We start from the raw sequence: 12290 nt of genomic DNA, 5'->3' as shown, positions 1-12290 counted from the left end.
GCAGTCTTGAGTAGACGTGAAGGGAAAGGGCAGAGGCACCCCTGAAAAAGGCGAGCTGTTGGGGGCAGAGGTGCCCCCCAGAAGAGGTGAGCAGCAGGCTTGGGGCACGGGTAGCTCCAGAAGAAGGGGGGAAATTGGAGGGCAGCAGATGCTGGACAGGTAGAGCCAGGGGAGATGATGCGGGTGCTGGAGGTGGAAGAGAGAGGGAGAAGGTGCAGATTCTGGATATGGGAGGGATGGGGAAGAGGATGCAGGTGCTGAAGATGGGAGACGGGGTACAGGTGCTGGAAATGTGGAGAGATGGGGAGACGATGCAGGTGCTGGAAATGGGGAGAGGGTTCAGGTTCTAAAGAAGGGAGACATAGTGCAGATGCTGGAGATAGTGTGATATGGGAAAAAGGTGCGGATGCTAGATATGAGGAAGATCAGGAAAGCAAGCTAAGATGATGGCCACGTGAGAGATGAGAATTGGGAGATGGAGAAGAGATTGTGGAAATGAGAGGACATAGGGAGATAGAGGGAAGTTGCTGGACATGAGGAAGGATATGAAGATGGAGGGGAGATGCTGGGCATGATGGTTTTTATAGAGCTTTAGAACATGTTTAGGAGCAATTATTCAGCATCTATATGTGTAGCTTATTCGTCTGGCACAGACATTTCAGGTTATACTTGGTTTTTGTCATGTCTGGGCCAAACATATAAGCTACATGTATAGGTATTGAATATCTGTGCCTATATGTGTACAGTATACATCTACTTGGTACCATCCTGAATATTTGAAACTATACATGTACATTCGCTGAAAATGGTATCATAAAGATTCTTGGTCATTTGGTGCTATGCCACCTGTTCAAGTGCCTTTTGAAAATTAATCCCTATATAGTCTAGGAATGTGTTGCTTTCTTTTTTCTTAGAACAACCACTATATCAGAGTTTTGAGTGAGGGGACCCCCTGCTACCTGACTGGAGATCTGAGAAGATCCCCCACCAATTTTGGGTGCATTGGTGGAGGAGTGCGTCAGATCATCCCTAGCTTCAGGCATCAAGATTGCTTTGGTTCATACTAGAAGACTAGCCCCAAGAATTTTTTGGGGGGGAGGAGGGGGGTGAGCACCAAAGCAAAAGTTGGCTCAGGATGCCTCAACACCTTGAGCTGGCCCTGATGAATATAAATGAGATAGCTTTGTATGCACTGCCTCCGTTGCAAGCCAATTTCTCTCAAGCATATTTATTGTGAATACCCAGAAAACCCAACTGGTTAGGATTCCTCAAGATTTGGAAATCACTGACTTAGAGCCAGTTCATTCACACTGACTTATCAAAGGTTGTTGTGGAGTTTCTACCATATATTTAACTAAACTTGCTAGACACTTCCAGTGGAGCTGTAGGCCAAGATGGCTGCTACAAACTGAGCTCCTGAAACCCCTGACTGCGAGGCCCAGATTTAAGTGACCACATCACTCTCCCTCAGCCTTGCCTCAGGTCTCGCCCTCAACTTTACCAGCTGGTATAGGGAACGCTTCTGTTAGCAGCTTAGGGGCGCAGGGTAGGGCTGCTCGCAGCTAGTGCTCATGCCCCTCCCCCATCGGAGGTGAAAAGGCAACCTGGTAGGGAGCCCAGTAAGAGAGAGCAGCTGGGCGAGGTAGCCGGCCCGAGGAGCAACTACGGATGGCAGCAGAAGTGGGGAGGCGCTGACTGGCGGCAGCTTGAGCGGCGGAGGGAGCCAGAGCTGCAATGTCAGGGGGCGGCGGATGCTGAGACGTCCCAAAAAGTCCAGGAGAAACGGGTCCGGCCAGTGAGACAGAAGGATCAGTGGTGGCATCTCACCTACAACACTCCCGTGTGTGGCAACCTCTGCCTCGACAGAGTACATCTCCTGGTCCATCAACGGGGTGGACTGCAGCCTATTGGGAGCAACATTGAGTTTTGACCGGACTGCTTCTCTGGCTGATTTCTGCATTGACTGAGGGCTGTGCTGAAAGTTTTTTTTTTTCTCCTCTCTCTCTGCTTTCTGCCTCGTGGTGGTGCTTGTCCGATATTTTACTTAAGGAGTGCGGCGGCATTGGCCTATTGTAGCTGTCTAGGAAAGCAGTGTTTCTTTATGGCACCACTACAGTGGGATCCGCTTGGGTGTTGGAAATACTTACAGAAGTTTGCAAGACTGTGGAACAGGCCATGGGAACACAGTTGCAACAAATTATTGATAAATTGGACGGCATGGAACATCAATTTGCTACTTTCACCAAAAATCTTCAAGAGGTTCAAAGAGTTGGAAAGGTGGAAACTTTGACTTAAGAATCTTCATTTGAAATCAAGTGTTTTCAAGAAAAGGTTGCTTCCTTTAAAGATAAGGTTGATGACTTGGGAAATCGCTCTCAAAGGAACAATCTGAGACTGGTTGGATTGCCAAAATCGGTACAAGACGCAGAATTACGGGGCTTTCTGGAAGCCTGGTCCCCTAGATTCTTGCAACATCAGAGTACGGCTGGCCCTTTGCATATAGAACGCGCACACCGCGTGGGGCCCAAAAGATCACTTTTAGACTGCTTCATTATCATAAGATGGAGATACTGTCTGCTCTCCGAAAAGGTAAAACCCTGGATTATGAAGGCCATAAGATCTTGTGTGTTCAGGACTATTCTACCAAAGACTCTCTCCAGCGTAAGCAATTTTCTCCGCTCTGTGGCCACTTACACAAATTGCAAGTACGCTTTAGTTTGTTATATCCGGCTAAACTGCGGATCCACAACAATGGAACTTTTTATTATTATGATACAGTTGTGGAGGCCCAAGCCTTTGTGAATCAGCTGGAACTAGATAGGCCGAGCTCATCCAAATGACTCTTCAGATTTTCAGTATTGTGCTTGAGACTTCTTTGGTTGTGGTTGTGAGGACAGTGGAGTATATTCTGTGTTACTTCCGTGTTTTTATTTTTTATTTTAGCAGAATTCTGCATATGTGGGTAAAACTACATTTTGCTTGTTAAAGGGCATTGGGGTTTATTTTTTTCGTTTCATGAGCTGAGTTTCTGTTGTCTGTGATGTTATACTTGGCTGGGTGTGGGAGGTTGGGAGGCTATATACTTTTTCATTTTCAATGTACAAGACGGGGTCTGCAGTTGGAGGTCCAGAAGTCAGGCACTTTATGGTGCCCTATAGGAGAGGGAATGGGATGGGAGAGGGAGCAAAAGTAGGGATGGGAGGGTCTTTATTGTGAGGGTTGGGAGGATGGCAAGGAATCCTGGTCTGTTACATGGGAGTATATGCAATGGATGATAGTATGGTTGGGGTGGTGGGGGTACTAGCTGGGATACCCTTATTGCTCTGTGAGATTATAACCTATGTTAGTCATCAAAAGAAGGTCAGAGATAGGGAGTTGCTCCGGTTGGAAAGGGAGGTTACATGTCTGAGATGTCTTTATGGGATCCAACATAATATACAGGTTAAAACTCAGCTTTTAGAGTTGCAACATACCCTAAATGAATTAATTCATCACAATACCCAAAAATCGCACATTTATTATAAATAACAACTATATAAACTTGCAAATAAGAGTGGTAGATTGCTAGTCCATTTGGCTCATCCGCATCAGGGTCCCTTTAAGATTGATGCTCTGTATTCTTCCAACAGGGTTTTAGAAAATAAGGATACTCAAATTAATTGTATTATGAGAGACTACTATGCCCAACTGTATTCATCCCCTGATCCTCCTCCATTGGAAAGCTCTATGTATCTTTCTGGTTTGGACCTTTCACAGTTAGACTTGGACAGTTTGGCTATACTAAATGCTCCTTTTGCGACGGAGGAGGTATCTTGGACTATACAGAGGGGACCTCTCGGTAAGGCTCTTGGACCAGATGGCTATAGAGGAGAATTCTATAAGATGCTGAGGGAGGAGGTTGTATCCTTGTTGACTGCTATGTTTAATTCTATAGTAGGAGAGGGATGGATGCCTAAATCCTTACAGCTAGCCCAGATAGTCATTTTGCCAAAACCAGGTTGAGATCCACAGAAAACGGAGTCATACAGATCATAGTAACATAGTAAATGATGGCAGATAAAGACCTGTACGGTCCATCCAGTCTGCCCAACAAGATAAACTCATTTTACATGTTATGTGATACTTTATATGTATACCCGAGTTTGATTTGTCCTTGCTATTCTCAGGGCACAGATCATAGAAGTCTGCCCAGTACTGTTCTTGTACTGTTCTGAAGCTAACGTCGAAGCCCCTTAAAATTCAGTCACGATCAGGGCGTAGACCGTAGCAGTCTGCCTAGCTCCCGTTTGGTTTCCCAATTACCGGCGTCTCCGCCAAATCTCCACTAAGATTCCGTGGAACCATTCCTTCTAAACAGGATTCCTTTGTGTTTATCCCATGTATGTTTGAATTCCATTACAGTATTCATCTCTACCACCTCCTGTGGAAGGGCATTCCACATATCCACCACCCTCTCCGTGAAAAAATACTTTCTGAAATTAGTCCTGAGTCTGCCCCCCTTCAACCTCAATTCATGTCCTCTAGTTCTACCACCTTCTTGTCTCCGGAAAAGGTTCATTTGCGGATTAATACACTTCAAATATTTGAACGTCTGTATCATGTCACCCCTGTTTCTCCTTTCCTCCAAGGTCTACATGTTCAGGTCAGCAAGTCTCTCCTCGTAAGGTTTGCAACACAAATCCCATACCATTTTTGTAGCTTTTCTTTACACCGCTTCCAGTCTTTTTACATCTTTAGCAAGATACAGCCTCCAAAACTGAACACAATACTCCAAGTGGGGCCTCACCAATGACTTGTAGAGGGGCATCAACACCTCCTTTCTTCTGCTGGTTATGCCCCTCTCTATGCAGCCTAGAATCCTTCTGGCCACGGCCGTCGCCTTGTCTCTTCACCTTTAGATCCTCAGGCACCAACACCCCAAGGTCTCTCTCCTGAGTTGAGCTTACTAATCTCTCCCCTCCTATTCAGTATCTCTCTTTTGGGTTTCTGCACCCCAAGTGCATCACCCTATACTTCTTGGCATTAAATTTTAACTCAAAACTATCTCAGAACTTATCCAATTACCTATAAGCTCAAACTAACCTCAAATAAACCTCACAAAGTAATAATATTAATGTGCTCAGTCCGTTCCACCCATTATATCTCCAAAAGAAATATGTGACAGTGTCACAGATGGAATCATCATAGCACATTAGGTGTTCCGCCTCCTTAAGTCATGTATGTACATACAACAAAGCCGGCCACGGCTCCTCTGATAGTAATCAATTCTAATTAGTTATATTCAACCCTATGGCCTTCAGGCCAGTTTCTATGTTTGAAGCGTCTCTGTTCCTTTAAGGAAGAGTTTAGAGAACAGGCTGGACTCATGCACCACAGGTTTCGTCAACGGAGGTACCCGGACAGAGTTATTCGGAATGCCTCTAAGAGGGCTGCAAATGCAGACCGGCAGTGGCTCTTGCATCTCAAAACTCAGGAAGCGTCTAAACCTTTGGTGAGTGTATTAGCCTTCTCTCAAATGTCCAACTCTGTTCGCCTGCTGATTCATAAATATTAGCATATTTTGAGGGTTCATGCCCCGTTTCATGATCCACCCTGCTTTGCGTAGAGAAGGGGGCGGAACCTAGGAGAACTTTTCTCGAGTCCGAGAGGGGATCATGATGCCCATCCTGGACATTACAAGTGTGGAGGGTGCACGTATTGCCAATATGTTTCTGAGGGGGATAAGATTCAGCTTCCACATAGTACCCGCCAGTTCTATATGCATAAAAGGACCAATTGCAACTCTAGGGGCGTGATCTACTGTATTTGGTGCCCCTGTCAGATGTTTTACATTGGACATACTATTCATAAGATAAAGACTCAAAATTGGCGAGCATATTAGTAACATTCGAACTTGCAAGGCGGAGGCACCCCTGTCAGCTCACTGGTAGGAGTATCATCATGACACTGGAGATTTGAGATCCACAGTTCTCCTTCAGATTGAACTGACGAGAGGGGGTTCCTTGAGTAATATACTGATTCAGAAGGAACAGTGCTTTATTTTTTCCTGGGACATGGTACAACCCCGTGGGTTAAATAGGGAGGTTGAGTGGCTGTGAGAATGGGAGGGATGTTTTGGGGTCTGGATATTGCGATTCTGTGAGTGGATATTTAGAGGGATATGTAGGGGGAAGGGAGTGGTAACTGTTGGTTTCTTGCATGATAGTTTGGCTTTTTGACAAATGAGTGTTGAGGGGCGGGGTTTTGATGGATATTTAAAGAGTGCGGATATAGTGATGTCACATGCTCCGAACTGCTGGAAGGTGGAGCTCTAGTGTGGACCCACTCGGGGTTTGTGTCCACAACTGTTTTTTCAGTTTGTTTAGTAAGTATGACTGAATTTTGTATGCTTATTTAGGAGCTTAGGGTAAAGTGTATGTTCCTGCTTGTGTGACAGATATGTGGTTAACTTTTGTGTTGGCTGCAGATTCCATTTCTGATGATGCAATACGAAACTCGGCCAGAGTCAAAGGAAACTATTATTTGAAATCATGAGAATGGACAGGATGAATGGATAGTATGTGGAGTATGTGGAGTTTGAACACGAGCACAATTTATCCTCAAGGGAAGTAAACCACATATGCAATTTCTGAATCATTTTTTTAATTTAATATATAATACTGTTATTTGCATATTTATGTAGGGCTGTTATACATCATTTGTGCAGTGGTTTTTAGCGCATGATGTAGTATATCTCCTTATGTCTATACAACAGTACAGTTGTACCTTTTCATTCTTGAGCAATTCAATATGTAAAGTGCCATGCATACTGAATATTGCTGAGTACTGGTCAAAAGGCAACACGCAGTACTGAAAGTGATGTGTTCCCAACTGAAACCGAAGATACTTCCAGTGGGCTGGAAGTATCAGGATATGTGTATATGCATCCTTCAAGTCCAGAGAGCATGACCAATTGTTTTCTTGAATCATGGGAAGAAGGGTGCCCAGGGAAACCATCTTGAATTTTTCTCAGACTAGGAATTTGTTCAGGACCCTTAGATCTAGGATGGAACGCATCCTCCCTGTCTTTTTCTGCAGAAGGAAGTACCTGGAATAGAATCCCTGCCCTTATTCCCCTGGTGGAACGGGTTCAACCGCATGGGCCTTGAGAAGGACAGAGAGTTCGTCTTCAAGTACCTGCTTGTGCTGAGAGCTGAAAGAATGAGCTCTTGTTGGACAATTTGGAGGTTTGGAAAGCAAATTGAAGGTGCATCCGAGTTGGACTATTTGAAAAACCCACCGGTCGGAGGTTAAGAGAGGCCACTTTTGGTGAAAAAACATTAACCTCCCCCCCCCCCCCCGACCAACAAGTCGTCCAGTATGGACACTTTGACTGTGGCTATGCTCTGCTGGAGCCAGTCAAAAGTCCGTCCCCTGCTTTTGCTGGAGAACAGCCAGGACCTTGGGCGCACACTGTTCACAAGAATGGGAGCGCTGGGGCTGGGGCTGAGCCTGAGCAGGCTGGCAAGCCACAGTAGTGCACCTATGCCTAGAAAAGGAATAGGAGCACTCCACGATATACCCAAATACCTCCTGGATGAGGAGGCCGATGCAGAAGACACCCGGCGGGAGAGAGAAGACATAGCATCAGTATGCTTATTGATTTAGTCAGCAACCTCCACAACCTTCTCTCCAAAAAGATTATCCCCCCTGGGAAGGGGCATCCGCCAACCTCTGCTGAACAAAATGTTCCAGATCAGAAACATGCAACCATGAGAGTTTTTTATTTGTACCCCGCGCTTTCCCACTCATGACAGGCTCAATGCGGCTTACATATTATATATAGGTACTTATTTGTACCTCGGGGCAATGGAGGGTTAGGTGACTTGCCCAGGGTCATAAGGAGCTGCCTGTGCCTGAAGTGGAAATCGAACTCAGTTCCTCAGTTCCCCAGGACCAGAGTCCACCACCCTAACCACTAGGCCACGCAGAGATCCTGGATAACACGTCAAAAGTGTCGTAAGTGCCTCTGGCCAAGAACTTGTGACACGCCTTCTGCTGCTTGACCAACTGGCAAAACGGCTCAGCCTGCTCCAGAGGGAGCGCATCGACCAAGTCGGACAGATGCCGCACCGAACAGACTGGATACAGCAATGAGCATAGAGGTTGATACATTTTTTTCCCAAAAAAATCCAGGGTTCTAGCTTCTCTGCCTGGGGGTAGCCGAGGCATAGTCCCTAGTACTCCTAGCATCTTTTGAGAGTGGCATCTACCACCATTGAGTTGTGGGGTAACTGAAACCTCACCAAACCAGGTTCCCTGTGGATCCAATACTGGGTGTCAATTTTTGGGGGGGACCACACGGAGAGAGAGAGGGTACGCCCAGTTCCTGATGAGGACTGTCTTGAGTACCTCGTGGAGAGGAGCCGTCACTGCCTCCATAAGAGGGGAGGTGTAGTCCAGGACCTCGAGCATCTTGGCCCCAGGCTCATCCTCCACTTCTATGGGGAATGGAATGGCATTGGCCATTTCCCGTACAAAAGAGGTGAAAGAGAGGCTCTCAGGTGGAGACATTCTCCTCTTCTTCTGACGCCCATGAGCACTCCTCCTCAGTGTCGGATAACAGTTCCCTAAGGGATGCCCAAGACTGGGCCCACCTCAATGCCGAGGACCCATGTCCTCGACAGTGATGTCAAGAAACTGGCTCCCGCCTCAACTCTGGTGAAGCTTGCTCCACCGGTCGAGGGGTGCCGGCCTGCGTGGCTGTCAACACAGGTGCAGCAAGCGGCACCAGTGTCGGAGACCACACCACAGGCTGAGGGCCAGGCGGGGCCACAGCGGGAGGTATGACGGGCTCAAGCACCCCAGATACGAACGCACATTGCTGCATTAGGCCATCCAGCAGCTCATGGAGCAATGCCCGGATATGCTCATCAATGGCCGCCATCAGGAAAGACCATGATGTCAGCTGAAGCACAGGCTGCAGAATCGCTGGGGCCGAAGCAGGATCTTGGCTGCTTCGAGACACATGTGTCAGCACCTCCTGGATAGAGGAGGAGTGGTCCTCTTGGCGTCGATGCTTCTTGGGTGATGAATCTTTCAGCACCCTGGAGCTCCCGGCACCATGTATCAAAGGAGATTGGTGTCAGTGCTTCTTGGACTTCGCCCGATGCATGTCACTCATGCTCCTCGGTTCCGACGAGGACGACATTGAATCCTCCCGTCTCCTCAAGGTTGGGTCCGACAAAGGGCTGTCCCGGGGGGCCTGCATAGCAGGAGGCCAAGAGACAGATGGAGACCACTCGATGCCTCACTGCTCCCAGTGTCACAGGGCCTTGAAGCAGCCATCCCTACCTGGACTCCTGATGTTAGTACGACGCTCGACGTCGATGCCGACGCCTCCGACCTCGATGCCGATGTCGAGGGACCAGACCGGGCTCCAAAACTCCTGGAATCTCCAGCCTCTCAGGAAACCTGAGTCCTCTTTTTCATAAGAAGACAGAGAACACAGTTGGCCAGGCTATAGTCGGGCCCCAGACACTGAAGACACCAAGAATGGGTGTCCTTCCCAGAGATGATCCGGTTGCACAGAGTACAACGCTTGAAGCCACCGGGAGTCTTCGTGGACATGGAATCAAATACCACAGCGGCCAAATCAAGGCGCGATGGTGCCTGAAAAAAAGGGGAAAAAGGCACAAGAAAACCAGCCCGACCGGGCAGGCCTAAAAGCAGCCCTCTTCAAAAGCACAGAAACTTAAATGCGGGCTAAAAGGGAACTAAAGAAACTAAGGGTAATTTTTTTTTTTAGCAGAACAAAAGAGTGGGTTAAGCAAGAAAATGGTTCCCTAAATGACCACTGGAGGGATGAAGGCACAAACCCCCTTACCCCTCCCACCCCCCATAGTTGTGAAAGAAACAGTACATATCAGCCTCTGACAGCTTCAAATGTTATGGCCAGTTCTATTAGAGCAGCAAACAGGTCCCTGGAGTAGCCTAGTGGTCTGTGCAGTGGACTGTAGAGAAGGGGACCTAGGCCTATATCCCGCTCTAGCTGGTACACTTGTGGTGGAAAGTGTGAGCACTCCAAAACCCATGAAAAACCTACTGTACCCACAATATAGGTGACACCTGCAGCCATAAGGGCTATTATAGTGGTGTACAGTAGGATACAGTAGATTTTTGGTGGGCTCACCATACAATATAAGGGGATAACAGTGAGATGTGTTTCTGGGACCTTTTATGTGAAGTGCAAGGGTGCTCCACCGCTCTGCTGGGATATCTGTGTGGTCAGTCTACTAAGAATATTGGCCCCCATACATCCTAATGGTTTGTTTTTGTGCATATTTTCCATGGATGTTTTAAGGTGTGGGTTGAAAATGATCCTAAAAGATAAATGCACTGAGCACATAAACATCTAGCAAATGGTCAGTTTTGAAACAAAAAATTGGATGTTTTTCTGGTTTGAAAATGGCCGTATTTGCTACTGGATTTTTGGACATTTTTTGCAAAACGTAAAAATCAGGTTTAGATGTCATATCAAAAATGCCCCTCAAGGTGTATGGATAAAAAAAAAAACAACAAAAAAACCCACCACCAACAAAAACTAAACACACTTTGGTCAGGAGCGCTTTAGAAATGATAAGTAGTAGTTGTAGATGCTCATAGCCCCACTGTCAAATCCTCCAACTTTTTGTGTGCATAGGAGAACAAAAACAAAACAAAGCAAAAGACTTGCGGGGAACAGGGCAGGGAGGGGAGCATACACACATACCAACACCTAGGGGTTCTTTTCTGCACTAATGGATTTAGTGCGTACTAAAATCCAGGCAGCCCATTGTATACCTATGGGCTTCAGGGTACTAAACTATACTAATCCATTAGCCTGCACTAAATCTGCTAGCACACATTCCTAAAAGGACCCCCATAATGATCTGATAAGCCTTATTTCACTTTGTAAAGTAAGCTAAAAACAGGTTTAAAAAAAATGAACAAAGCAATAAATAAATGACCACAGTTTTAAGGCCTTGTTTACTAAACAGCGCTGTAGGCACACTAACGTTTTAGCATGCACTAACATTAAAGACACTCATAGGAATATATGGGTGTCTCTAATGCGCTAAAACATTTGCGTGCCTACAGCGAGGCTTAGTAAACAAGACCCTTAATCTATACTTTTCTTTGGTACCACCTTTAGTATATTGAAGCGTTCAATCCCAAACTTACCATCACATTTTTCTAGTATTTGAACTGTGTCTCCAATCTCTAAGGACAAGCCATGTGGAATTGTTCCGCGAAAACTGGCAATAACTGAAAAAAAATACACTTTGATTAACTGCAATTCTTAAAATCAGCTATTTCAAGTTTTCATTTATATTTCATGGGAAAGATAAAGAATACATTTTGTAACATGGTTTACTAAAAAAAAAAAAAAAAGCAAGTGAAAACAAATTACTGCTCAATATATTCAAGACTAGAGCATAAAATTTCATTAACTGAAAAGTTGGGTGAGAATAGAACATCTTTCAACTCTTTCTGTAATGTACAAACGCACATTCCTGTCCAATAAATATTTCAAAACTATTCAACAAAAGAGGTGTGCTTCCAAATTATAATTTCATATATGGCAGCAACAATGTAAGCACGTTGGCACATGCAAGGTGGCAGAATGATATTAACAGAAATGAATTTTAAATGATACAGTATTAATACCCAGGGTACGAAAAGGATCTGTCAGTTTGTTAAGATGAGAGGAAGAAGATCTCACTTTGCTGGAAATGTAGCGAAGATACTTACCTGTAGCAGGTATTCTGGAAGGACAGCAGGCTTTATATTCTCACGTATGGTTAGATGCCGACCCATGTCATCTGGTCTGGCATTTATGACCAAGTAAAAAAAATATCCAGAGCTTTTTGAAGCGTAAGCCACGCTCTACTGTGCATGTGCGAGTGCCTTACTGCCTGCCACGAGAACATGGTCCTTTCAATTTAATTGTAAAACAAAATAAGGAAAATAAAATAATGAAAAAGACAACTCCAAGGGGAGGTGGGCTGGATTGTGAGAATATGAAGCCTGCTGTCCTCGGAGAATACCTGCTACAGGTAGGTGTCTTCGTGTTCTCTGAGGACAAGCAGGCTGTCATATTCTCATGTGTAGGGAATCCCTAGCATCCAGGCTCACCCAAAACAACAAACAGTGGACAACTGGGCCTCGCGACGGCAAGGACATAACACAGTTTAAAGTGAAACTATATACATGAGAGTGCAAACTGGAACAGAATAAAACGGGCCTAGGAGGGTAGAGTTGGATTCCAG

General features: G+C 45.8%; 1 protein-coding gene across 1 annotated transcript in view; it reads right to left on the bottom strand.

Moving 5' to 3' along the window:
- DOCK4 (dedicator of cytokinesis 4) overlaps positions 1–12290 on the bottom strand; it is a 798954-nt gene that overhangs the window by 650156 nt on the left and 136508 nt on the right. Inside the window, 1 exon segment of the mRNA XM_030215964.1 lies at positions 11203–11286. Within this exon segment, the coding sequence (XP_030071824.1) occupies positions 11203–11286 (84 nt within the window).

The sequence above is a fragment of the Microcaecilia unicolor genome, chromosome 10 (genome assembly GCF_901765095.1).
Source record: "Microcaecilia unicolor chromosome 10, aMicUni1.1, whole genome shotgun sequence".
NCBI lineage: Eukaryota > Metazoa > Chordata > Amphibia > Gymnophiona > Siphonopidae > Microcaecilia > Microcaecilia unicolor.
The sequence above is the reverse complement of the archived record's forward strand: the minus strand, read 5'-3'. Positions and strand labels throughout refer to the sequence as shown.